At 41.0% G+C, this 27,975-nt stretch overlaps 3 protein-coding genes across 4 annotated transcripts; all 3 read right to left on the bottom strand.

Annotated features, from left to right (window-relative positions):
• Window positions 1-1,687: 1,687 nt before the first annotated feature.
• On the bottom strand, window positions 1,688-3,236 carry fam89b (family with sequence similarity 89 member B). 2 transcript variants are annotated; one of them, XM_063202818.1, is made up of 3 exons: window positions 2,988-3,236; window positions 2,383-2,669; window positions 1,688-2,019 (listed from the first exon to the last, which is right to left on the bottom strand). In XM_063202818.1, the coding sequence occupies exons 2-3, from the start codon at window positions 2,641-2,643 to the stop codon at window positions 1,732-1,734; spliced, it is 549 nt and encodes a 182-aa protein (XP_063058888.1). In that variant the 5' UTR covers window positions 2,644-2,669; window positions 2,988-3,236; the 3' UTR covers window positions 1,688-1,731. The 2 variants fall into 2 exon arrangements, with proteins under 2 accessions (XP_063058888.1, XP_063058889.1); XM_063202819.1 differs by having other exon boundaries at window positions 2,383-2,664.
• A 222-nt stretch (window positions 3,237-3,458) lies between these two features.
• On the bottom strand, window positions 3,459-17,535 carry LOC134453332 (solute carrier family 35 member F4). The gene is made up of 7 exons (XM_063204210.1): window positions 17,517-17,535; window positions 16,476-16,827; window positions 13,020-13,239; window positions 10,904-11,029; window positions 6,460-6,652; window positions 5,490-5,579; window positions 3,459-4,360 (listed from the first exon to the last, which is right to left on the bottom strand). The coding sequence occupies exons 1-7, from the start codon at window positions 17,533-17,535 to the stop codon at window positions 4,107-4,109; spliced, it is 1,254 nt and encodes a 417-aa protein (XP_063060280.1). The 3' UTR covers window positions 3,459-4,106.
• Window positions 17,536-20,455: 2,920 nt separating this feature from the next.
• LOC134453330 (uncharacterized) lies at window positions 20,456-24,743 on the bottom strand. Its single transcript, XM_063204209.1, has 3 exons — window positions 24,625-24,743; window positions 24,137-24,370; window positions 20,456-22,398 (listed from the first exon to the last, which is right to left on the bottom strand). The coding sequence occupies exons 1-3, from the start codon at window positions 24,741-24,743 to the stop codon at window positions 20,817-20,819; spliced, it is 1,935 nt and encodes a 644-aa protein (XP_063060279.1). The 3' UTR covers window positions 20,456-20,816.
• Between the last annotated feature and the right edge of the window lie 3,232 nt (window positions 24,744-27,975).

Raw genomic sequence — 27,975 nt, 5'->3', positions numbered from 1 at the left:
CACACACACACACACACACACACACACACAGCCCGGCGTCTCCTCTCCCCCACCCCACTGGGGTAGAGTGAGAGCACACAGCATTGCCTAATAAGACCATGAGAAGACGGGATGGCTTGTTTATACTGGCAAAATCCGTGAGGGGGTGAGACATCACACAGCAGCCATGAGCCCATGCTCTCAACCGAGTGTGAGTTGAATAAGAGGCCACTGCTGGAAAAACTTACACTTGTGCCACTGAAAAATTCTGCCCTTTGGCCCAAGACCTTGTGGAAGTCTGAAATGATATGAAATGATTCTAGGGACGGGCATTGGAAATTAGCCTATGGCTACAAATGCTATGATACTTATCTGTTAGGTTGTTGTACAGCCTACATGATGTGTATTTGTCCCTACTCAAATAAACCATAACTGAACTGAACTGATAAATGTTACCTATGTCATCAAGTGAATGTAGGGATTTTTAAAAGTTTCAAAATTTCTATGATTCTAAATTTGGCCTGCAGATTAACCTGTTAAGACACACCGTTATACATTTGCTGTTACCAGAATGGCAATGACCAACTCGTAGTGCATTACTAAAGGCCCTGTGTTATATCATAGTAGTGTAGTACTAGTTAACTTTCAATGACTAGTACAGCTTTCAACTGGTGGAACTGTGTGCATCATGGTGCTACTTTGACAGATTATCAGATGTCTGATTTATATCTGATTCACCCATGCAAATCAAATGCCCTGTATGGTCAAACGGCCAATATGGTCCTCATGAACTTCAGGAGTTTTCACAAACAAAAGTTTTCCCATGGCCACAAACTAAACTGAAGATATGTAGAATTACTGCCATCTAATGGCTCAAGCAAATCTGCTCGTGCTGTGACTAATTAAGTCAGTTGCTTAAGAGAGAAGTCAAAATTTCAAAGTAAATAAAACAAATTGTGTTACGAGTTCACCACTACACGCCTCTGTGTGTACACAAGTTTAGGAACTAACCCCAACACTTTATTTTTTATATATAAAAGACAAAGCAATGCAAAATGGTTGTATTTTGATAAGTATACAAAGAGGTCACAAAGAGTTGTAAATACATTCTTTCATTTATAGGGTGCTAATCAAACATAGATAAAGCATGATTAAAATATATTATATTACAGCTATTTTGTTCTACTGTACACATATGCAGGTCAGCGCAACATGCATCCAAACAAATTCAAAGATGCCAGAGCCAAAGTGAAGTTGGGATCCCCTTTCCTCTCCTCACCATTGTTTTCCTTTTCCTGCGTTTCTCGCTCATCCGGTGTTTCACACAGTTCCACAGGAGGCCCGCATGCCGGCTAGATTTCCTATTTTGGCACTTTTTAAATAAAATATGAGGAGCCTGTTTAAAGGGTTACCTTCTCATAAGTAACTGCAACTACATCACACTTACATAAGGCCAATGATATCAGTCTAAAGCACATACATAGCAGCATTTTGTTCAGAGAGGGAAAGCGAATTTGATATGGATGCAAAAATGGCAGGAAGATTGACAAATTAACAAACTCTCTCAGTTTTCTCTGCAGTACACACTGCACTATAAGTGAAGTGAATGCAATGTTTTGGACTGAAAAAAAAAAAACCTGAACACTGAAAAAAAAACACTGCACTGTAATCCAGACATAAAAACATTGCAATCTGGCAAAAGAAACCCTGCAGTGTTGCGTAGTGAGGTTTCCATTTCCTGAAAAAGGGGATTCATATGGGGATGTGGAAGGAGTCTTTTATCCACTGGTCTCGGGAGTTCTGGGTGGGCTGAGGCAGAGAGGAGCGGGGTGCATCCTGACTCTCTCCTCTTCCACCTCCTTCAGTCTCCTCTTCCTCCTCCTCTTCCTCGTCTTCAGAGTAGCCGTTCTCAGTGGTAAAGGAGCTCTCAGACAGCAGGGAGGAGGAGATGTCTTGGAAGGCGCCTTTGTATTCCTGAATGGACTCGTACAGGGACCAGAGCTGGCAGAGTAAAGACATGTCCAACTGCCTCAAGCCCACCTGTAGAGGAATAAAACAACATATGATATAAATCCCATTGTGTTTATCACAATACACAATTATTAGCCTACAGATGCTGCCCGAGTGTGAAAATGGCATGCCACAATTTCCACTATGCATGGTTATTACTGTTAAAATGTGATATGCAGAAAACACTACTGGATGGATATGGTGAATATTGATATGACAATTTCTGACATTTGCACAATTAAGCAAATTATACACAAACTGAATTTGCATGCAGACACATTGAATTTACATGCAGATGTTGTCGACAAAGCCTAACAGTGTGTAGCCTACAGTGCCAATCTACCCGAGTTCACCCTGTTCTAATACAGTATTTGTTGGAGTTTCCCAACTTACCATCTCTTTGCGCAGCATCGCCAGCGCTCCATCCAGGCTGGCTGGTTTGCTTCGCCCGAGAGAGTCGCTCACCCGGGACTTGCTGATGTCTGCCTGGATGCGTGTCCTCTTGCTGTACACCTTCTCGATGTCCCGCCAGGAGCCGCCGCTCGAGTTGAGGATGCCGCTCAGGCCTTTGGGCAGCGGAGGCAAGCCCTCAATCGAACAGACGCTCCCCGCGGCCGGACACTCCGTTGGACTGGGCTGCTGGAATCCGTTCATTGTCCAGGATGTGTTCCGTGACTATTCTTAAGACAGTGCAGACATTTAGCAATTGCATTACAGTGAGCATATTGGTCAATTTATGACTGACTACTGTGTTACAAATCCTGAAGTATCGCAAAACAATGTAGCGAGTTGCGAGTGGTCAGTTCGACGAGGTCAACTACATCAGCAGCCTTTACTGCGGCAACAAACGTTACAGCAACTGCTACAATGTGTCAACACAACGACACCGTATTTCATAAATCTGCTACAAAGACGGTATAGGATATTCTGTTCATTATCTTTGTAAATGTCCAATTGCGCAATACGATGTTTGACCAAACATAGCGGCTCTTACCTACCTTTGTGTTTCAAGTGTTTTGTTTATAAGCCAGTCTTCATCCCGTTATTGCTATGACCAGCCACATTTAACCCAAACTCTTCCTGCCCAATGCAGATGGAAGTTAACAGTGACCTACTTAGCGAATCTAGCGGAAATTAAGTTCCGTCCAGTAATTTGGCACACTGTGGTACAGGAGAGTTTTGGCTTTGTTTTCCAACGTATTCTTTTGTCTCAACCTTCAAACCTCGCCCACTGTGCTACTCCCGCCTTGGAAGGAGTAGCACTATGGAGCCTCACGGTGACGCTGTTTCACAAGTTACCATATCCATATCCATCCACCATACCACAAGGGATCTGCCGCAAAGTGTGTGGGAGCTAGAAAGAATGACTGAAGAAGACATGTAATTGTAAAATAAACAATATGGAGAATATTCCATATGACAACATGACAACAAAGCATTAGAACAAAATACATATTTATTTCCAAACACCCAGAAAAACACACACAATAAATACTTCTACAATCAAAAGCTTCTGGAGTATTGCCTGAAGTTGTTCAACAGTAACTATGGTGCTGAAGCAAGTCATACCTCAAATCTCTACAGCATATAACATTTAATGTGCATACACATTTACTGATCATGAACACAGAACATATCATTCACGCTTTCAGGTGCCACAAGGAAATGGGTTGACTACGAAGTTTATATTTGTTGTATCAATGATTATGTGCCATGGACCCTCTAGTTCCATGTAGTTTCTTTTGGGGACCTTTGAGACTGTCCTTAGTCCATAATATAATATGTAAACTGATTGACTAAATGGGATGCGATGATGAAATAAATTAATTCACTCTTAAGTTTAAGTTTAAGTGTCATGTCAAGCCAACACAAATGTTCATGAAGGTTGGAGCAGGCTTCAGCCAAACAGATTTCTCTCTTAATTTAGGGTAGGGTCTACTGACCAAAATAATGTTTAACTGAAAAATCAGATCACACCATGCATCATCTTTTTCATTTTTACTACACAGACGCGTTTCGGTGCTCTGCTTTCCTTAGTGCGTCACAAAAAAAAAGAAAAGTTAAAAAACCATGGTGCGACCTTTCCATCTTATTTGTCAAACCCACAAAAACCACATTCAGGACAGTGCGACAATTCCCGCCGTTTTGGGTTTCATCCGGGATGCCCCGGCGCTGTCCACGGTGAGCTCGTCCACGATGACGCTCTCCTCCCTCCACCCCACGTGCCAGAGCTTGCCACACCAGCGCAGGGTGTTCTCGTCCCAGTTCTCCGGGAGCAAGAGCATTACGTAGCCGGCCGCGATGATACCTGCCGCAGCTATCCTCACTTTGCTTAACTGGGTCACCGAGGAGGTCACCAAAATGTCCAGCGCTGTGGAGAGGGAACAATCTGTTTAGTTGTGTTTGACAACAACCATCATTCATCAGGACTGTACTGGGACCAGAAAGAGCCATTTTTGCACAGCCTCCTCTAAATTGTGGGCCAGACTCTTAAGAAAATACAAAAAACATAATAGCATAGCCCCTGAGGACTGTTGACCCACTGGGAAATGCCCCATATGCCAGATTACCTAGCCAGGCTGTGCCCTCCTAGTGACGCAACACTTTCAGCGTTGCAACTAGTCAGGTCAAGAGCAATGTAATGTACTTTCTGAGTTCCCGAAAATACGGGAACTCCTCCCACTTTGTTGGTAAGCAAACAACCATAAGCAAACCAAGGGAGGCGGGTCAACCATGCCGTTTGGGAAATGTTAATTGTTATGCTCTTGGTCAGACCAAGTCTTGAAGAGATTTGAACGTCGATGACAATCAGGCTAAGATTATCAGTCCAGGCCTGATCATGCATTTGACAGGTGTGTTGGTCTTTTAACATTAAAATGCTTTTTAAATTCATCTTTAAAAACAAACAATGTGTCTGTGAGATGGTTGACGGTATACAGTACATCTAAAATAGTGATGTGTCGGTCGCGAACGAAACGGCTCTAAGAACCGGCTCTTTGAAGTGAACGACAGGAACCGGCTCTGCAATGGGAGCCATTTTAGACTTTTTTTGGGGAGCCATTTTTGTTTTGTTTGTTTGTTTTCTCCTTCTCTCCCCCTCCCTCTTATTGTGTTTATCCTCTAAAAGTGCCAGTGGTTACAGCGCAGGTGTTACAGACACACTCACAGCGATCAGAAATACATAGTATGTATTAAAACCTTTTTAATTTACTTTGTATTTGGGTATGTTGGGTCATTATTTAAAGACTGATTATAGTAAACGTGTTATTCATAAAGGCTTTTACACAGCATGCACTGCCCAAAGTGCTTCACAATGTCAATAATGAAACAAAATGTTGTAAAATAAAATTAAAACTATTAATTTATTAATAATGTAAACATATATATAGGGAGCCGTTTGGGAGCCGAAAGAGCCGGCTCTCCATAGTAAGAAGAGCCAATAGAACCGCATCTCAAAGAAGAGCCAAAAATCCCATCACTAATCTAAAAAGGTTCCCTACCTGTGCTTGCTGGGATGCTGAGTAGGACTCCAAGGGAGATGAGGCAAGAGTACGTCAGCGCCACCCCAAGGTTTACCAACACGTTGAAAGCTAACCCAGGCCAGGAAGAAAATAAGAGAAGAACACAAGGTAACACTTTATTTTAGGGATACATCTATTAGCACCATTGTTAATGCCTGCATAAGTAACTTGTAAGGCAATGTACTAAGCAAATGCTACGGCCTACTAGGTCCTTACTAAGGTTAAATTGGTAATAAATCCCTTTTTGTGCATGGACAAGACATTTGTGAATACAAGCCTAACACATGTTTAATTGTGCTTAGTACATGCCTTACAAGTTACTTATATAGGGACATTGTATGTATTAATGCAAATAGATGTATCCATAAAATAAAGTGTTACCGAACACAAATAAGGAGACAACACAATACAGTCAGAAACAGCAGACATTCACCCACATTGTCGTTGTAAACAAACTAACACATTCCCGGGCAAGCCCACTAGGTCCAACTGAACTGAACTGCTTGCTTCAGTGAAATCAACTGTGGTATGAGAATAGGCATGCTAAGGAACTTTCCCTTCTCGAACCAGTTTGTCTGCTTCTAGAACCCTCTTCTATGCAGTTTGACGTGATATGGGTTACAGAACCACAAGCAGAGGTGTCAAATGTAAGAGTGAAAGTAAAAGTAAATTCATGGTATCAGTAAGTACAACACTGGGACATTATGTTACATAGCTGTTCGATTACTCCATTGTACCTGATAAGGTAAGCTGTGTAGTGAATGAAAAACACTGAAACCCTAACAAGAGCCCATCACAAACTTGACCCAACCAGCGCAGAGTCAGCTGATTGTAAGGAAGGAAACTATGATTTTTTACTTTTACTTTTGACACCTCTCACCACAAGTGAAGAAAATCTGCTCTCAGGAATACTGTGGAAAAAAAACAAAACAGAGTGAGACATGGTTACCCATCAGCAGTGAGGCCATGATGCAGAGTGTCCTCCAGGGCATGGCCTGAGACTGGGGCCAGTACTCCACGTGGGTGAGGTAGAGCAGCACACACACCCAGGAGTGCAGCACGCAGCTGAACAGCCCCACGCACGACAGCAGCACGCTCGCCGGACCCGGACGAAAATCCCCCACACGCTTCCTGAACAACACCTGCATGGCGGGGAACGTTAATGGGATCCCAGGTGAAAAAGTGGTTCAATTTAGTACAATAAAAGCATGACTGTACTTAACATGTTAAAAGTGCACTCGTGCCTTTTGTGCTAAGAAAAAGTATGTTTACAATATGCTTATTTAAAGTGTACTTAAAATTAGATGTAATTAAGTTGCTCTCAAAGAAAGTACACTTAGCGAACCATACTTAAAGTGGACTTCGAAGATGTTTGGCTAAAGTGTATTTAGAGGAATATACTAATAGTGTTCTAATAGTGAACTTACTTAAAGTGTATTTTTTAATAACATATTGCAATTGTACTTTTTTAAAGTGCAATATGATTACACTTCACCCAAATGTCTTCGAAGTGTGATTTTCTATAGTGCGCTTTAAAGTAAATCGCTTTAACATATTGCAAGTACACTTTTTCTAAGTGCACCATGATTGTACTTCACCCAAATATCTTCAAAGTGTGCTCACACAAAGTGCATTTACCCATCATGCACCATCATACATATCCCATCATGCACTGCACTTCTTGGAGCTAAATTTCTCAAACAGAAAGCCATTTATCTTGAAGGAATATTTTTGGTTTGCATGAAAATATTACTCATTGTTATATTCTGTGTTTATTGTAGGGGTTTTTAAAATTTAAAGTGGTACACAAAAAATGACCATGTTCCCACCGTCATTATGATGGTCACGTATATGTTCTGGTATATATAGGCTCACACTTCCCACAGTGTCATGGTGGGAGGTAAGTTGGAACTAGTTGTTCAAACAAAGAATAGAGTGTCACCATTAATCATCAATTCAAGTGATCAATTGCAGGAAGGAGGAACAAGATTGAAATAAAGTGAAATGTGTATCTGAAATCTCTGTAACAATGCAATGATTGTAAATGTCAGTCGTGCTAGGCATGCATACTGTAACACTACTGTGACTGTGGATGTGCTCTGAGGACCAGCATGGATTGTAGTATTACATTTATATCATGTCATGTACTTGGGACTGTACTGTAAATATACTTCAAGCATACCTGTTATATAGTTACAATACTTAATATGATATACTTTTTACAGACTTAAAATGTTCCAATCTAGTCCAAAGAAGCATGAAGTTAATATACTTTTATTGAACTTCTAGTAACAATAAAATGTTATAGAAGTGTACTCAAGCACACTCTTAATGCCATACGAATGCATGAAAAGCGTGTTTGGAGCATACTTTCAAAAGTATGCTTGTAGTGCACTTAAAGTTGTCCAAAAGCGGTGCCAATTTAGCATCCTCAGTGTGCTGCAAGTGTGCTGACGTACTGCTTTAGTAGTGCTTCAGCGCACTAATAGTGCAATGAAGCGCACTTTAAGTCAAAAAAAGTACACTTTAAGTATATGGGTTTTTCACCTGGGATCTCATTCACATCGAAACCCAACAAAGTCATAGGCTATGTCTCAAATCATGCACTTGTGTCAGTGCACTGACAGTCAGTGCATAGTGCACACAGTGCACTGAGGTCTTTAGTGCATAGTGTCGTGGAAAAAATTGAGCACTATGCACTGTGCCCTCGCTGGAAGTGATGGCTGAGCATGGCATTAGCTCGCCAAAATATGAGTTGGCTACTGTTTACAATGCACAGCATCTGGTGCTTGTATTTCCATTTCCTTCACACCAAAGGACAACAATCACACATACAATACTTTGGCTGGCATGAAAAGGTTGGTGTCCCATCAACATTACTTACAGAATTAGGAGACTGTTGTCCAAACTCTTCTACTGAACTGAATGCCACATTTCCTCTGTGTCATTGTCAACATGGCCGCCGTTTAGTGCGTGCAGTGTCCATCATTCAAGCACTGCATTTTTCCGCCATTGTTAGGGGATCATCCTGGCACTTTCAGTGCACTGGCTCAACTGAAATTTTCAGCGTGAGCACCCTAAGCACTGAAAAACAGTGCCCGAAGTGCACAAGTGCGGCATTTGAGACACGGCCAGTGATATCTGAGATTTAGAATTGACTTTTAAAGGGACACTGTGTGATATTTTTAGTTGCTTATTTCCAGAATTCATGCTGCCCATTTACTGTTACCTTTTTCATGAATACTTACCACCACCATCAAATTCTAAAATTGCACTTTTCATACATGAACTCCATGGTCCGCCATTTTGAATTTCCAAAAATAGCTATTTTTAGCTGCAAAGATGACTGTACTTGGACCATACTAGAAAATATTTGCTTATTACTTAGTAAACTTTCATGAAAAGATCAAATTTGGCAATAGGCAGCTCAGTTTCAATGAGCAGCATAGTTGCAGTACCTTTTTTGACCATTTCCTGCACAGTGTACCTTTACAGTAACAACCCCAAGTACATAACAAACTTTTGGTATGTACAACTCAACAATACAATCAATTAATTTCATCTCTACCATCAAAGTGGAAGCAAAAAATTAAAACGAGCAGTAACGGTAATTTAGTGTGTAGACCAAATATAAAGCAGAACAAATGGCTAAATCAAACAAAAATAAACAAGGAAATATATAAATTCTACCTCCATACAGATAAATTGGTTGAGCTCCCAAGTAAGATTTTTGATAGCTGGGAAAAAATGATGGATTCTCCTCTCTTATGGAAGGAAATCTTCAAAAATTTGTATGAAACATCATTAGATATAAAAATACGTTTTTTTCAATATAAATTAATTTTTAAATACTTAAACACCAAGAAAATGCTTCATATTTGGGGTATAGAAACAAATCCATTGTGTCGCTTCTGTTTAGAAGAAGAGGAAACTGTAGAACACTTATTTTGGTATTGTCCTTTAACTGTTACGCTTTGGACTGAAATAGAATGTTGGCTGTTAAACTACAACATCAGTCTATGCTTGGATCTCCCTACAGTGCTCCTGGGCGATGTGGCAAATGAAAGCCAGACAATACAAAATATAATTATTTTGTTGGGTAAAGTATTTATACATAAAACGATAAATTATAAAAAGTTGAAATTAAGAGTCTTTAAAAATTATGTTAGATATTATTGTAAAATAGAGTGTATAATGGCTTGTGAATCATGTATGCAGATAGGTGGTCTAATATAAAACATGGAGAAGGATGGCTTTAGGTACCTTCATTTTTCCTTCTTCTTTCTTCCTTTCTTCTTTTTTCCCTTTTTGTTTAGTTCAGAAATGTTTAAGATATAGAAATATCAGCGCAAAAGTAAGATATAATTCCTTTCTGGGATGGGGGTGGGGGTTGGGGGAGGGGGGGTAGTGTTGTTTAATTAATATATATATTTTGAAGCGTTGGGGGACACACAGATTGGTTTTGTATTTGTTTTTTCCTGTCTTTCCTTTTTTCTGTAACCTTTTATTATCCTTTATTGTATATTACATTCTGTTGTTGTTAAAAGGAAAACTTAATACATTAATTTGTTAAAAGAGAAATTAAAATAAATAAATGAATAAATTTAAAAAAAAAAAAAAAAAAAGGAAGACAATATAGGTCCCCCATAAGGGGGGTTGGTGGTTTGGGATAAAAAAAATAAAAATAGAAAAAAAAAAAAAAAAAAAAACTTTTTCTTTCTTTTCCCCTTGAATGGGTGAGAATTTCTGAAGTTCTGCAGTTAGTTCAGTCTAATTCACACAGTATAGTAATGATGATCAGTAGTTGTGTTGTGTTCAAGTCAAACGTCTTCAGGTGCTGTACTCCTGAACACAATGAGAACCTCAAGCACAAATGACTCACATAAAGTCAACCCTAAGCAGACAAGGTCTGTTTCAGAGTAATTTGTACAGTATGTTCTATACAGAAAGAATGGCTATCTGCTTTTGATTCAGTGTGTGTGAGTCCTTGCTGCTGAGACTTTAATGACAAAGCAGATGGCCAACATTTCGTTAAACAGGATACAGAGGAGTGTGGGGGTAGGCCTACACAGAATGTCTGACATCTCAAGGATGAGACTTAACTACCCACACTCTCAAGTACTAGCACTTGTTGTGTAAGCATCTCCCTCCTTGTGTGTGTGTGTAATAAGTGTGTGTGTGAGTGAGTGAGTGAGTGAGTGAGAGAGAGAGAGAGAGAGAGAGAGAGAGAGAGAGAGAGAGAGAGAGAGAGAGAGAGAGTGTAAGACAGAGGGAGAGAGAGAGTGTGTGTGTAAGAAAGAGAGAGCGCGAGAGTGTATGTATGTGTGTGTGTGTGTGTGCATGTGTATGTGCGCGTGTGTGTGTAGTGTACTGAAGAAAGGAGGCAGGCTGACCTTGTACAAGGCAGACGTGGAGGCAGAGCCCACTCCAAGAGCCACACCAGTGATGGAGTCACTATGGAAACCGTCAGCGTACGCCATCATGACAATCCCCGTAATGGACAGAATAGCTGCCACAATCTGCAGCGCATGACACACACCGGTCAGGTCACATGACAATGACACTGAGGACCGACCGACGGACGTTAATGTCTTTTATAACTTAATTTAACATTAGTTTAATGCAAAGAAATATTGTGTTACGTATAATCACATAATCTTGAAATACGAGCACACAGCCCATACAAAGTAGTGGTACATTACAAACAGCAGTGCATTTGAGTACCTGATGACATGACTTCATCTGTAAATCCCACATTATGAGCTGCATATCTGCATATCTAACACACATGATCACTTGACAACTTGGAGTTGCATGTAAAACTAGAAAAGCAATCAAATGCACAGTCCCTAGTGCAAAATTTGAATGGCACACAATTCTCACAATAACTTTTCAAAGTTTTAAAAATTACTCACTGATTAAGAGTGTCCATACACCTCCACTGGACAACATCATTTAATTAAGCTACAGAGTTGCAAAGCTACATTACACCTAGGTGACATTATTACACTTAGCTGACGCTTTTATCCATAGCCACCTACAGTTATTTACAGTTTCATTACATTCAGTACATTTCAGTTGCAACCAAGATATGACACATAATAGCACCTACCTGCAACATGCATTGCCATTAATTGACGTCAGTGTTATAGCAGCTAAAAATGGTGGCGATATGACTTGAGTACTGTGTGTGAACCCCAGACAATCAGTGCCTTGGCAGCCTCCAGGCCTGTATGTCTATGTGAAGAGCTCTTTTCCAAAATGAGATATATCCATTTTATAGAATGTTGGGAAATTGACATTTTTGTATTGGGCATTCCATTGAATTGCCTTACAAAATGCATTTTATAGAGGTTTAAAAAGCTTGTTCTCAAAACATTTGAATGGCAAGAATTCACATATAGATGATAGGACTACTTATCAGTCAATTCCAATATTAAAATGTAAAAAGTAAAAAATGGTGGATATAGCGTTTTGGAAAAGAGCTCTTCATGTGTATGTGCATGTGTATTTGAAAGCACTTTTGATATGGTGCGATATAAATACATGTTGTTGTAGTGTTGATAGAGCTTGAAAGTGACGTCACTTCCCCCGATTTCATGGGACCTCAACAGCGTTTTTAGCCGAAAATCGTAGCATGTAATCCAATGGTGGTATTAAAATGATATTGTGATCCCCTTTGAGTTGTGCCACGAGCTCCATACATGTTATTTCTGATATTTTTGTTTAATTTTTCGTACGAACCCCCAAACTTTTTAGAAAGCTGTGTTTCTTCACATTTTTCATGCAGACGGCCTCGGAACAAAACATTGATACTTTTGCATGAATAATCTTTATCTAGCCTCTTAAACAGCATATGTGTAGCCCAGCGCATATAATGACTGAGATCAGAAGATATTTACTCGCTACCATGTTGTTAGATGGTCAGCTTAGGTCCCGTGAAATGCGGAACTAAGGGGCGGGACTTTCAAGCTCTATATCTCCGAGGTGGTCGGTGCTCACCCGTACTCCCATGACGCGGTCCTTGTGTATGTGTATATGTATTTGAAAGCACTTTTGATATTGGTGCCATATAAATACATGTTGTTGTCAGGGCTCTAAATTAACTTTTTTCAACACCAGCCAAAATGGCTTGTAGATGTTAAAATACCAGCCAAACACAGACATACACTAATGGGTAAAAGACTTTAAGTGGCTAGTAAGTTGGGCTTTTCTACAAGCCAAATTGAAATTTCACTAGCATTTGGCTCAGGGGTTGAACTTATTTTTTTTCCCTCACCAGTCACTGTGGCAGGTACATTTTAAAATCTACCAGTCACTAGCCATTTTTACCAGTAAAAGTGACTGGTGGGTTGAAAAATTTACTAGTCACCACGGAAATTTACCCGTCATTGGCAGGTGGACGGGTGCTTATTTCCATCCCTGATTTGGCTGGTTGGGTGGTGCTAATTTAGAGGCCTGGTTGTTGTATTGTTGATATGTACGAGGTGCTCGGTGCTCGGTGCTCACCCGTACTCCCATGAAGCGGTCCTTGAGGCCGATCCAGGAGAGCAGGAAGATGAAGGCCTGGCTGCAGCAGAGCACGGCGCTGGTGTCGCTGGTGGAGATGCGGTGGAGGGCCAGCAGGTACAGGTAGCCAGACAGGCTCCACAGCACCGAGAAGGGGGCCGCACCCTTCAGCAGCACCCGCACCGACACGCCCCCATCCCACAGGAAACTGCTGCACTGCCTGGTGGAGAGGGAGTAGAGTAGAGACATTTTGATATTGACCCCAAATGGAAACAAAGGTGTCCAACAGCAGATACATATAACAGATCTTAAACAACATGCAACATCCATCCAACTTTCAGCAGGACCCGCACCGTCACGCACCACCACCCCCACCCCCCAACGCAGGACGCTGCTGAACTGCCTGGTGGAGAAAGAAGACTTTACTGATCCAAAAGGGAGTTAAAGTAAGGTGCACTACTCCTAGGCCAATATAACACACTTTTGAAAAATCCTTCCCCCAAATTTTGATGCACCCTTCAGGAGGGTTATATGGCGCTATTCCGACATGCCGCTATTCCGACATTGATGTCTATTGTCGGAATATCGGCACGTTTTCCATCGACCGTTGCCATTCCGACATGCAGCTATTTCGACATTGATGCAATATGCTTTTGTTGCATTGTCTTCATTTTTTTAAAAAGGCCTATTTTAAACCATTCTGAGAATGCTGCCACTCAAACTGTGAAGCCCTTTCATTATCTGGACAGCCGACATTTCCCTTCATATTCATTTAAGGCTGTTAAATCTAAAAAGGAGCTGTCCACACGTGTGGTGCTGAAATCAGCGACGTAAGACACTTTCCCACGATACTGCTTTGAAGGGATAAACTTTGTAGCCTACATGCCAAGTTACCCAATCAAATTATCTCACAACAATGTTACCAAAAACATGCAGCGACATGATGGAGCACACCACCCTTGTCTTTTTTTTTGTTCCAGAGCGAAGAGACACTTATACAAATTTGCTGTTCACAGAATGGCAATGACCAAGTCGTAGTGCTTTACTAAAGGCCCTGTGTCAGGTCAGTAATGTAATACTTCATAACTATTCAATGGCTATTACAGCGTTCCACAGGTGGTAGGCATGAATTATGGGGCCACAGTGCACTTTCCAGCAGCAGATACACACAACAAACACTGAACAAATCCAACATCCAAATTTTGCTGCACCCTTCAGCAGTATCCGCACCATCGTGCTCCCTTGTCTGCAAGAGTATAGAGAGTAGAAAAATACTGAAAATTGACCCCAATATTGATACCCGTAGCACACGCTGAACAAATCCAACATCCAAATGTTGCAGCACCCTTCAGCAGCATACACACTAAGGATAGACCGATATACACTGTATACATTACAGGTAGCCTAATTGTAAATTGAGGGGAAAAACAAGCAGTGCACAGAAAAAGCACAAAAGTGATCATATAGCCTACATTACACTTGCTACATCTTTACTAAAACATATTGGTCATTGGGCCATCTATACCTAAGCTGGTGTATTTAGGATGTCCAGCTCCTTTCTGGTATCGGTATCGGGCCGATATTTGCATTTTTAAGCGTATTGGTATCGGCCGATACGCGTGTGGTTTTGTCCGATACACAATATTTATTATTTTATGTCATTCAGGTTTTTTTTAAAGACACTTTAAGACACTTTGTTTTTTTATTACTTGATTGTTAGAGTGGGTGTTTAAATGTTACAAGTTCTACCTCAATTTGATAATGTTAAAGGAATATTTGTTTTTAACTTGAGACCTGAAATATTTGTAATTATTTTTTTAACCTTTTTTTAACCTGATATCGGAAATCGGGCATCGGCCAAGGGTGATGAAAATAAAATCTGTATTGCATCGGCCATTAAAAAACCTGTATCGGTCGACCCCAAATACACACTGTATGCTTCCCTTCCCCAGGACACTGCTGCACTGTGGGGAGTCTCTGAACACATGTAAAAGCCCTAGAGAAGGCCTGTTAAGACTTTTTAGGACAGCTTAGCTTCATAACAACACTAACTCTAATCACCTGTATTAACCTGCATTTCCCTGTATTTTGTAGATTTTCATCAAAATGTCTGCTAAATGTAATCTCATAATGTGAAGAAGGGTGGGTTTTTTCCAGATGCCCTTTCCTTAGATGTCAACCTCAGCTTTAACAATTATTAAAACAGTTGGAGGCCAATCAATGCTGGGACTCAAGGCACAGCAGGGGTGATACATTTCTACAAGTGAGTATTAGTGCATTAGCTAAATAAATGTTGCTTCCTGCAGAGCTAAGAAGATTGAACACACCAATCAGCTTACCTCAGGGAGGTACCGTACGTGCCATTTTGTTTTTAATTACACAGACTTTCAGTTTAGGAAACCTAATTTTGCTCATACATCTTCAGCGGACTGCCATGACTCAAAATGTGATTAGTAGTACATTACTTATAACATGTTCCAAGTTAGACGTGTTAATTACTTAACAATGAATGTGTTTTATCTTTCTTATTAGCTTGTTACATTACACTCAGCTGACATTTTCAGCCAAAGAAATCTACAGTTACTGGGTAGCAGGGCTTTGGTCTACAGTCCATGGAGAAAAGTAACATTTGATATCTTGCTCAAAGGACTGTAACCTGCTGCCTTCTGATTCCAACTCCCTAACCATTGCACCATAGCTGCACTAATAAACTTCACATAGCACGGTTGCCTACAGTACGGTTAGGCTCTGTCTACCTGAAAGCCCACCACACAACTTTTGCCACAGCGACACAGTACTCAACACTGCACACAACAAAAGTGCATGTATGACTCACCTGGGCAAGCGGGCAGCCACAGATGGTGCTCCAAGGGAGCAGTGCGGCAGGACAGTACCATGTGCAGGCTACCTCAAGGGGAAAGCACTGGTTGAGATTACTCTCCCTCACTAACCTGGCGGCTCCAGAATCAAACTGGCAACCCTTGGGCTACAAGCCTACCCCAGTGTTTCTCAACAGGGGTGCCGGGGCACCCTGGGGTGCTGCGGGGCCCCCTTAGGAGTGCCGCGGAAATGTGGCCGATAAATAAATAATGTAATATAATACATATTTGTCTAAATTGATCCTTTACGCACAATAATTGAGCCATTTACGCACAATAAAGTAAATATAGGTCGCCCCAGTCAGCTGCAACTTCGAACGTAGGTCATTTGACGTCTCCAAATGTGTTACTTTTCTAAGCTTGTGTGGTATCGGTTGCAATTGAAAGGGTGCCTCGGCCTAAAAAAGGTTGAGAAACACTGGTATACCCTATACCATGCCCTGTCCTACCTGAAGCAGGCGCTGGGCCACTGCCTCTGCTCGGCCCAGGACAGGGCCACGCAGCCCTCCAGCACCACGCCCCAGGTCAGCCTCCTCAGCCTTTTTCAGTGTGTACCCTATACCATGCCCTGCCCTACCTGAAGCAGGCGCTGGGCCACTGCCTCTGCTCGGCCCCCAGCAGGTGTCCCAGGTAGTAGATGGGGAAGAGCAGCAGGTTCCAGACGCTGCAGAACCAGGTGATGAAGTACGGGGCGTGCAGCGCGGCCAGGGTCTGCTTGGCGCTGTGGGTGGCTCCGGCCCAGGACAGGGCCACGCAGCCCCCCAGCACCACGCCCCAGGTCAGCCGCCTCATGGCCCGCAGGGGGCATCTGGAGCAGCAGTCTCTGGCTCCCCCTCCGGCCTCGCTGTCCTCGTCCTCCTCGTCCTTGACGCTGCTCTCCCCGTCCGGCGAGTCCGACAGCTGCTCCAACCGGGATCGACCATTGTCACCTGCAGTGTTGGGAGGTAATGCATTACAAAAGTAATTAATTACTATAATGCATTATTTTTTTACTGTAATGCAGTAATGTATGGCATTACAGGGCAAAAATCTGTAATATTTACCTAGTTACAATGCAAAATAACCTAAGTTACAAATGCATTACAATGACTTGGATTTTAGTGGTATTCAGTGTGGTGGGTCAGGAAGAAGCTATTCCTGAGCCTGGTAGTTTTTAGTCTGCATGCTGCCAAAAACGCCTCCTAGGTTGGAGATGAAAAAGTCATGACTCATGAGCGTGATTTACACTGTAATAAATGGCCAGATCCATATTTAGGCCTACAGTTCTTTTGGCAAAAGTAACTAAAGTAATGCAAAAGTAGTGTAATGCCTTACATTTTAAATATAGTAATATTGTAGTGTAAGGGATTATTTTGAAAAGACAGTAACATGTAATCAGTAATGCATTACAGTTTTGAGTAACTTTCCCAACACTGGTCACCTGCAGGTAATCACACACCAAGCTGTATGTGCTGCATCTGATCATGGTGAAAAACGTAGGTGGATAAAAAAACTGAATTGCCTTCTTCTGGGGTTGAAAACCTTGACTTGTTGTAGCACTAGACCCACACTGACAGCAAACAAATTTCACTGCCTTTCTCAACTCGATTCAGTGTGGGTCTCTAGTACAGAGTTTTACAGGGTTTCAAGAGGGACATTTTGTTTCTTTATTCAGTAATAGTCCTGGTGCATCAATAAGGTGGACAGTCTAATATAGGAGGATCACTGCAGCAACACATCGTATAAATTACAGGTAGCCTAATTGTAAATTGAGAGGAAAAAAACAAGCAGTGCACAGAAAAAGCACAAAAGTGATCATATACATTACATTACACTTGCTACATCTTTACTGTAACATATTGGTCATTGGGTCATCTATACCTAAGCTGGTGTATTTAGGATGTCCAGCTCCTTTCTGGTGACTGATGATGAGCAACAAATAAACAGGCGTGGTAAGAACATAAGAAAACCATATCAGTCTGACCACAAGAAACCAAACAACAAAACCACCAGATAAAGCATATCAAAACATCAGATGAATGTGTACTCACCCCGGGCTGAGGGAAGCTGAAGGGTAATGGGACCTGGTTCAGGTGAAGGGGAGACCTTGGCCGACAGCCTGTGCATAGTCCTGCGGCTTGGCGGACACTCCCTTTGTTTGGGGATTGAATGGGTAAAGCTGTGATTTGGGCGAGCATCACCTTCTCGAGTGATAAGCTGATTAAAAGTGAGAGGATCTACCCAAATGGATATTACCCTTGCGGTAACATAGCTTGGAGATTATGTCACTTGAGTGAAAGGACAGTATTAAAACGATGAAAAATTAGTGAACATATAATCGGGTGAAGGATAGTTTTATTGACAGAGTTATAGATTTTTTTTCTATTTTAGTTTAAGTTAAATCTGTAGGCTACGTTTTGGGCACAATTCCTTTTGGGTAGCCTAATGTGAGCGTGCTCTTGCCAAACAGATCAGCCCACTTCAGACAATTGGTCGTCTGCGTCATCCTTCACAGAAACTATTCAGATTTGTGATTTCAAATAGACAGAACAAATGACAACAAGCATGATGCCCATCTGAAATATATTGCAAAAGAAACGTACCTCACTGTCAGAACATCGAGGCTTGAGGTTCTGGCTACAGCCATGACAAACATGTCCCAAACACAAAAACGTCGTTCATACAATTCATATGCCCAGTTTTAGACTTCGAGTTATAATATTGTGTTGAAACATTCGAAAATGGCAGGGTTTTTCAGGAGCGCGCGCTATCGCATGCAAATTGCACACGCTAGTCGGGATTCCCAATTTACTTCAACAAGCGCAACGCTCTTCACGTTACCAGGGTGACAGCCTTTCATTAGCATTTCTTTGTTTTTTGTCCAGGAACGTCTCTGCTACAATATACAGTTTGTTCCATGAACCTAGTCGCACGGTAGACCTATAGAAACTTTCAAAAAATGTTTAAATAAGATATTCATCCTCTTGTGCGTAAAACGGTGGATAGGCTAGACTGCACGACATTTCAGAAGATATTTTTTCTGTTCAGCAAAGAGTTAATCAATATTTATTTCAGCAGTGACCAAATGTGCTTTAAGATCCAGGAGGGTACTTCGCATGGCTTCGTTGACTAGTCAAAATAAAGTTTCCAAACGGCAGGTGAACCTTTGTGGTTCATCAAGTCCCAGTTATAGGCACCAGTAGCATGTGACCGGTATGGGACCAGTAGCCATGTGTGTAGGCCTACATGTGACCACTGTGACTAATTGACTGACTCTTGGGGGTAGAGTCTAGGGGCCCTACCTAATTGCACATCCCATTCTGGATAGAGGCTTGAATTAATGAATGAATGAATGAATTGCCTGGAAATTGACCACTCTCTGCAATATCCATCTATATTACACTCTATAACACTTTATAATTTATGATTTTTTTTACAGTTTGTGAGCCATAATATGTTTCCATTACTTCCCAGTGCAATTGTACTTATAGTTAGGCTGCTTATAATCTTAGCATTTTAATGTTATATCATAGCATTGTATTATTATTATTATATAATTAGGCCTATGTATAGGCATATTATATTAGAATTATATTGGATTTGTGCTGTCCTTTAAGGTTGTGTTGATGGTGGAATTATGTGAGATCTGTGGTTATGATGTCAATCCAACCTTTTTCTTTACTTACTCACAGTTTAACTTTCATAGAAGTTCAAGGTCAGTATCAGGCTGTGGGAGCCGCCTGAGTCTCTTAAATTCCACCATGCCGTATACCCAAGGACTTCTGAGGAACTCTGTGAAACTCTGAAGAGTTTGGGCCTAAAGTCATCACAGGAACCAGGGCCGCTGACAGCTTTAAAGGACCAGTTCAGTCAATTTCAACATGCAGTTGTAATGCCCACACTACCCTGGACTTGTTGTCAGTTTTTTTTTTCTTCTTCAGCCTTTTCCGAGATCTTGGTCATTGTAATGGGGGCAACGCTTTGTTTACATTTCAAAAAAACATTTGTATGTATTCCCAAAAACATCCGCAAGGTTATACAACATCGGCAGACAGCAAACAGTGGTACCATTTGGGAAAATATTTGAAGTAGGCCTGTGTTAATTATATATTTTTAAAATGTAAACAAACGCTGCCCCCATTAGAATAGCTCATAACTTGGAAAGGGCTTAGCCGAAAAATGTGACATCACCGGGTACTGACAAGTCAAGGGAAGCGTGAGCAATACAACAGCATATTGAATTGACTGAACTGGTCCTTTAACTAGGCCCAGGAAAAAGTCATCTGAAAGAGCTCCACCCAATACATTCAAGGTAATGAGGACCCACCCAACTAAATCCTGCATTCAACCTGCATTCGGCATTCAATCTGTTACCTGCTTTTCTGATTAAACCTAATTTGTGTTTTAAATTCTGTCCTTCACTTGGTTCCAAAGTTGTGGTCAACTGAATTTATCAATGATTTGAAATGGAAATAATCACAGTACAATGTAATCTAAATGCATTAGAGTGCTGAATGTTTTGTCAATCAGGGTATGAGTCTTGAATAAAAAGTGTGAAGCTGACAATGGTTAGTACATTTTATTAAAACTTTGCATTGTTACTATACACATAATGATCTGGACAACACTGATATGCCTACTCAAGGAAAGAAAAGTTGTAAAGGATGTTGCAGTACATAATACAGGAAATCAAATCATACAATCTCATCAAAGAGGGGTTCCCAAACATTTGCATACAAGTGTTTTTGCATATTTACAGCCAGGTGGGTGACATTGTTTATACAGGAGGTGACGAAACAATGAAATTATATTTGTAATTTGATCACATTTGAAAATTAAATGATTTTAAACAATGCATAATTGAAGAAAGGAAATCTGCACACTGTTACTGCTCACCGATTTATTGAACACAACGTTTGAAAACGTAAATATCTGACTGCTACAAGACTGTCACGTAACTTTTTGTAAGTCTTAGTGAAAGCATGCGTACCAGTCTTACCTGTTGTGCATCGCTATTTCTGTTTTGTATTTCCTCCAGTTTCTTAACCTTCTCCTCATCTTCCATCTCCTTCATCTTTTCAATGAGAAAGTCAAGATGAATAAGAAGGCACATAGAATCTTTTTTCAGTGCAATGTCTTCCAGTTTGAGAATACAGTCGTAGGACTCCTCTAGCAAATCCTTCATTTGAACTTTTGACTCATTTATTTCTTTTTCAAGGTTTTTGGCGATGTTCTCTTGTTTCCCATATTTTTTTCTTAAATCGACAGAATTCTTTCGGACCAAACGCTTTTTGGGCTTGTAGAACCATTTCTCCTTCACATGATCAGAGACAGGGCACTTTCCTCTACACACAGTGCACCTGCCATCCTTCATGACGCCGCACCTGGAGAGGTCTTTCACCCACCAGCAGCCTGGATAGTGGCAGTTCTCCTCACAGGTGGTGCAGCACATTGCTTTCTTGGTTAAAAGGCCTACAAACCATGGCAGGTCAATTGGAGCCTTGTCCATGAATGTCTCTTCAACTGGAAAGGTAAAGTTTTCATTGTTCTTGATTCTATTTTTATTTTCCTCCAAAGCCTTTTGAATCTGCTGAAGCTCATTCTGCTTCCCTTCTTCCATCTCAATGTCATTTTTTAGCTTGGAGACATGGGCTTCCAGACCTTTTCGTTCTCGCAGTACGTCTTCTGTCATCCTCACTTGTGTTTCATCTGAGTCGTACAGAAACTTTAAAAAGAGCTCCATGTTGTGGTATCCCAAGTCCCATGCACTCCAATGAAGGGCTTCACATCCTTTCTCGTAGGCCTCTGATTGACGGTTATTGAACATGAAATAAACCGGATTCCCACTTTTACTATCTTTGGCATAAGGAACTGCAGCTTTGTCAAGGGAAGCAATTACATTATCAACAGACATACCATCTGAGTGTGTTATAAGTGGCACTATGCTTTTTCCTATGTCTTGGCCAAAAAGGGACATAATGGCACTTAAGACATATGTTTGATGGTCTGTGAGGTGATTCTGACCTGCTTTTACCACTAGACCAACAGCAGTGATCTCATGAACTCCGTCTTCTGATCTGAATAAACCCAACAATGACTCAGCAACCTCTAGATCAAACTCAATCCCACCAGTGCTTCCATAACCTGGAGTGTCTATAATTTGTAGTGACAAGGAACTTGCTTTCACAAAAACATCATAAACTGTGACCACTGCTGTTTGAGATTCAGTTTGTGACTTCTTGTTGTCTTCTGTGATCTCAAACCAAACTCTATCTTTAGGCTCCACCCCCAACATGTAGTTGACCATGGTGTTGAGGAGAGTTGTTTTCCCTGCTCCTGTTTCTCCAACTAGAAGGATGGTTTTGATTATACTTTTAGAGTCTTTTGCTCCAAACGTCCGTCTCCTAATGTTCCCATCTTCACTGATGCTGCTCTTCTTTGTTGGTAGTTGATAGCAGTTTAAAGAGCCCCTTCTAATTAGGTGCTCCTCTACAGCCAGTGTTTCTTTGGGGAAAGGGTCTCTGGGGGGAAAAACAACTTTTACTGAGTGGTAAAGCATTCTTAGTAACGAAACATCTCAAATAGTCTGAAAAGTGATGGCTGCAGCTGCAGAAAATCACTCCCCTACCACTCGAGAACGTGGTAGTACCACTCTGTTTTTTAAAAGTTGCTGCATTACTGATAGGCCTATAAATTATGGTGTGGAAGTCACACTTGGTGAAAACTGTAAGGAATAACATTTGACACATTTGTTATTTTAGGCTAGACCTTAAAATTATTTGCTATACTTACTTCAGAAAAGGAAATTTCTGATGATGCAGTGCCAGCTTGTCTTCCCCTAAAGTAAATATATAGATATTAACAAACATGGCCTGTATTGATGAAGCCAACAAATCTTAAAATGTTCTTTTCCTTGAGTTGCACAGGTGCCATATCAAAGGGGAGGGAAAAGTTCAGGGGTGCATTTCTGAACAGTGCCACCAGACATCTTCTAGTAGAGTAAGATAATTCAAGCTCCGCCCACGCAATGCAAAGGAGTGTGCTCAAGTTTGGTCTCCTAAGGGGGTGTTGTCCCCTCCTTCTTCTTCTTTTTCTGTTGCATTTGGTGATGGCTTGCATAAGATGTACTCTACCGTCATCTACAGCGCCAAGGGAACTCCATTCATTCTCAACCTAAAGTCGCCAAAGGTCTCCTAACCGAAGGTCTCCTTAAGGGGCATTCACCTGACATCACAGGGATCCAGGAAACGCACAGGCTTGACGTATCTTACTCTACTAGAATAGGCCTATGTTTGGTGCCTAGTTTCACATTGGCAACCTACTGTAGTTGCTGAGTGGTTAGCAGTGATGCGTTTGAGAAACATGGTCCAGACTTAAAGCAATGGTTCAGAGTAGATTCACCCTAATGCCATTTGAACCGTGACATCCATCCAGTAGTCCACCTGAAGTGTTTAGCTTGGGCGAATATTGGCAGAGTTACCAAGTTATTATATGGTTATTCCAAATAGCTTGGCACAACCAGAAGCACGGATGGATCCTGGTAGTATCTCCAAACTTACCCCACAAAAATCACGTCATGACACCAAACTTCTACTGTACAAATATGGTCTATACTCACAAAACCAAGCATCTGGAAGTTTGTAAATAGTCCAGGAATTTATTATTATCAACACAAGCCGAATAGCTTCTCTGCCGCTAAAGCAGAAGTTGGCAATCTCTGATATTGGCTAACACATGCACACACACAGCTAAAGAAGAGACTGCCATCAAATTGGCAGCATGTTAGACAAAGGCCTCTTGAATTGAACTTGAATTTGAATTGCATTGTCTTTCTGCAATGTCACGCCAGATTTCAGTAACACCACAGCTACTGATGTGGGCATGCAAAAATATTCCCAAGAGAACACCAAAAACGCTGGAACACTGCAGTAGCAGACACTGTAGCCTACAACCACTGTGTGTTGCAGTGTTTCTGTTAATGCCATCTGCAAAATAATTCCTTTAGCTAACAAAAAAAATGGAAGACATGATGATGAAGTATAGGCTATTAAACAAACTAGTAGTCAACACATACCTGTCATAGTGGATGATCCATATTCTTTCTTTGCCATGTTCTGTAAATAAAAGTACAGCGTGTACAGTATAATGAAAGTACAGTATTACTTGTTAAGATGTAATTCAATATTATCAGTGTATCCATAAGATTTTACCAGGTCTGTTATTTCATGTCCAACGTGTTGTAGAGCACATATTGAGCACACTGGAGTCTGGTCCGTTTTGCAAAACAGCTCAAATGGTGGGTGGTGCTGCAGACACAGTCCCTGCCCCAGGTCTTCAGTGGCCTCCACTAGCTGATGCTTCTGCAGTGCTGGAAGTATGTAGTGCATCTTCACATGTTCTTCACAGAACGAGGCCATGCAGGTGACACAGGACTTAAAAGCCCTCTCTGGGCAGACTTTGCAGAGCACACCTCTGGATTTTTCCATGGGGATACTATGGACAAGAGTTATCTTGCAATGAGAAAAAAAAATATAGCAATACTGTATATTCTCCTCTGCAATACCTGCATCTCTTATTTACTACATATGAACATGATTATACAGTTAAAACTTTCCATTGACCAGGAAAACAAGACAAAAAGTGTACTGTCCATGTCAAAATTAATCATGTTTCAAGAATGAGTGCAGTGGCAACTAATAACATTTGCTCCATGACTGAATTACCTACTGTAATCTCTTTCAACTAACCTTTCTGCAGCCACATTCTTATTCATTCTTCTTTTGACTGCAGCGTCACTGCGCTTATCCCCATGGCCCCCATGTGGTTCCTCCACTGGGCCTCTGCTGCTGTCTCCATGGTCACTCATACTGATGTAATGTAGTGAACCTTGTGTGATATATCACCTGGGTAGAGATAATACAGACATGTACAGTATATACATGTGTTAGGTGGTTGCATGTGGAAATAAACAGCACACTAACACATCCACACCACACGGTAGCGCCACCTAACTTTTGAGGTTCTGGGCCTTAAAGAGCCACTTGGGGGAGCCACCTGCAGAGAGAGTCACCTGTGGAAGAGATGGTGATTTGAGAGACTCTGGTCTTGCATGCTGGGCCTTGAGGCTGGCATTGGAGCTAGCCTGCTCAAAGTTTAGAGACTGGCTGTGTGCGTGTGAACTATTATTCCTTGTGTGGATATCCTTCAGATTTTATATATTTGTCAGTGGAGTGCTCAGGACAGAGCTGGCAATCGAAGAAGACATGTGCTTGTGATAGTCCCTGGGGTTGATACGCTTAGAAGACCCCTGTACTGCATCCATACATTAGTATCACACATGCATACTGCCACGTCAAAATGCATAGGCCTACACCTTAGAGCTACAGATGTTGGGGTATTTAGAATCTTTATAACAACATGTAACATGAAAAACATGACTTGTGCTTAAGGAAAATGTCATTCATTCAAACATCTTAGTTGCAATTGACATGATCTATTACTATGATCTTTCACTGATGTACCTTTTATAGAGGGGCTAACTCACACGATATGGTGCAAACCTGTGCTCCCATTAGAAAGTTATGGTGCAAACAAACGTCATCTATCTTTTTGTGTATCCTTTACTCAGCAGTATAGGTTGTGGGTTTAATTGGAGATGGGTTTGAGGATTTGAAGAGTTCACTGTCTGATTGCATCATGCACAACATGACACCACAGGTGCAAGAGGGTCACAAAAAAATCAAGATGATAAAATAACCTACCACAATCATAATGAAAACAAAATTATTTGGAATGAAAGGTAAAATAAGCAACCAAGAAAATGGCACAAGTGTTACTCTAATCTACTCTAACTCTTATCAAAGCAAATATCCAGCAGCTACAAGCAATGACAGAATGTAGCCATAATGCACAGAGCTGTAATAGTCAGTGAAAAGTTAACTACCATACAATATTATAACATAACACAGGGCCTTTAGTAACACACTTTGACTTGGTCATTGCAGTTTTGGTAACTAAAAAATTATAACACTGCTTAACGGTTAAACCCTATAGCTCATGGTAAACTACCTGACAAACTGTCTGATAATTAGGCTACCACTCACACATCAGCCTATTGGCATAGCATGCTGTAAAGTTACTATAGTTTTAGGGGGGTGCTGTGGCGCAGCGCGCTAAGCCTCCCACATTCGGGCTTGCATGCCCACCCTCGGGGACCCTGGTTCGAGTCCGGCCGAGGTCATTTCCCGATCCTCCCCTGTCTCCCTGCCCCATTCGCTTCCTGTCACCATCTTCAACTGTCCTGTCAAATAAAGGCATGAAAGACCCTAAAAAATATATTTAAAAAAAGTTACTATAGTTTGTTACGATGACAGCTGATAGTTTATAGAAAAATATCTAGTTTAAAGGAAAAAAAACCCTCTTTTCAGCTGTATGAGTAATTTTAACTTACTGTAATGAAGACATGGTTCTTCTCTGCCTTTTAGTTTGTTTGCTCCACTTGCTCACTGATACATTTTCATTCTCAGGTAAACTGAAGAGAATGGGTTTCAGCCTCTATGTTTAGGTCGGTCAGGTCTTCCCATGAAAAGAATTTAAAACAGCGTCAGTATCTGAGTGACTTGTCGCCCACACATTTTATTACATACAGCACGTTTCCAAAGTCCACAAGAGGTAGTAAAAGGCATTTCGCCAACAGACAGATTCTCTTTGAGGTTCAGCGTTGTTCATTTCTCATACTGATGTTCAATATCATTTTAAATTTAACCTTGGCATGGGGTATGCCAATGCTAAGTTTTATCCTTTTTTTCACTAATTTTGCCATTTTATGCCCATTGTCTGTATTCTGTAAGAATGATGCAGAATGGCTACATCAACATGTGTGTACAGTATAGGCCAAAAGACACAGATCATATTATATCAGGGTACAAACAGTTCTTTATAAATTTATGTTGAACTTATGAGGAATTCATTGCAACCCAGAGAGTTTGCAAATTACGTTTCTAGCCCCTGTTCTCTTCAAGGATATTTTTCTTTCACACACTAAATCTGTGTGCAAAAATGTTGCTTTTTGAGCAATATGTTATGTGATAAAAATGTGATCAATTGAAAAGATTAATCACAAAGCCGCTGATTAATTAAAGTATTATTTTATCAAGTCCCACCAATACGCTTTAAAACTGCTTTAAAGATATAGGCTAAATAATTCAGGCCATACTCAAGGATTCAAGGATTCAAGGATATATATTTGTCATGTACATAGAGACACTTTCGTGTCACTTGTAATTAAATGCATGGCCGGTGCAAAACAAGTGTGCAGAAGAAGGGTGAAGAAGAAATAAAATAAAAATAAAAATAAAAAGTAAAAAGGTGTGTGTGTGTTCAATCAAAGTAATTAGGAGGAATTCAGTAAGCAAATGGCATGAGGAAAAAAGCTCAGTCACCTTCCAGATCTCAGTTTTTTAAATAGTCCATATCCTGGGTGTGACTGGTCTTTGAGAATGTTATGGACCCTAGATATACACTCTCTTTGTGTATATGTCTTTCACGGCAGGCAGAGGTTGACGAATACAGCGCTCAGCAGAGCGCACTATCCTTTGTAGTTCTTTCTGTTCACGCACTGTGGCGTTTCCATACCAGGTGATGATGGACCCTGTTAAGATGCTCTCCACTGCTGAGGAGTAAAAGGCTTTTAGGATGGGTGTGGAAACTTTGAACTTTTTCAACAGGCGCAAAACGTATAGTCTCGGCCTGGATTTCTTTATGATATGGTGTGTGTGTTGTTTGTCCATGTTAAGTCATTTGTGATGTGAACACCAAGGTATTTAAAGCACTCTACCCTCTCAACAGTTTTTTTACAGATGGAAAGTGGAGTGTAGTTTCCCCTCTTTTTCCGAAAGTCCACCACCATTTCCTTAGTCTTGCTTACGTTTAGTGCCAAGTTGTTGTGCTGGCACCATTGTGAGATGTTAGAAACTTCATTTAAGTATGCCTGTTCATCGTTATTATAGATCAGTCCCACCACTACAGTGTCATCAGCAAACTTGATGATGAATTCTGACTGCTGCTGGCTCTGCAGTCATGGGTGTAAATGTTGTAGA

This window comes from Engraulis encrasicolus, chromosome 7 (assembly GCF_034702125.1).
Source record: "Engraulis encrasicolus isolate BLACKSEA-1 chromosome 7, IST_EnEncr_1.0, whole genome shotgun sequence".
NCBI classification, from domain to species: Eukaryota; Metazoa; Chordata; class Actinopteri; order Clupeiformes; family Engraulidae; genus Engraulis; species Engraulis encrasicolus.
The sequence above is the reverse complement of the archived record's forward strand: the minus strand, read 5'-3'. Positions and strand labels throughout refer to the sequence as shown.

What these genes read in the sequence shown, in the direction of transcription:
- fam89b (XM_063202818.1), bottom strand. Translation starts at nt 2,643, where the DNA reads ATGAACGGATTCCAGCAGCCCAGTCCAACGGAGTGTCCGGCCGCGGGG. An exon ending in CGATGCTGCGCAAAGAGATG is followed by an intron (nt 2,020 to 2,382) that starts GTAAGTTGGGAA and finishes ATTCCTCTACAG; the next exon opens with GTGGGCTTGAGGCAGTTGGA.
- LOC134453332 (XM_063204210.1), bottom strand. An exon ending in ACCGCTTCATGGGAGTACGG is followed by an intron (nt 11,030 to 13,019) that starts GTGAGCACCGAG and finishes CATGCGCTGCAG; the next exon opens with ATTGTGGCAGCTATTCTGTC. An exon ending in CAGCATCCCAGCAAGCACAG is followed by an intron (nt 4,361 to 5,489) that starts GTAGGGAACCTT and finishes CCCTCTCCACAG; the next exon opens with CGCTGGACATTTTGGTGACC.
- LOC134453330 (XM_063204209.1), bottom strand. Translation starts at nt 24,743, where the DNA reads ATGAGTGACCATGGAGACAGCAGCAGAGGCCCAGTGGAGGAACCACAT. An exon ending in AAGAATGTGGCTGCAGAAAG is followed by an intron (nt 24,371 to 24,624) that starts GTTAGTTGAAAG and finishes TCTTGTCCATAG; the next exon opens with TATCCCCATGGAAAAATCCA. An exon ending in AAAACGGACCAGACTCCAGT is followed by an intron (nt 22,399 to 24,136) that starts GTGCTCAATATG and finishes TTTTCCCCCCAG; the next exon opens with AGACCCTTTCCCCAAAGAAA.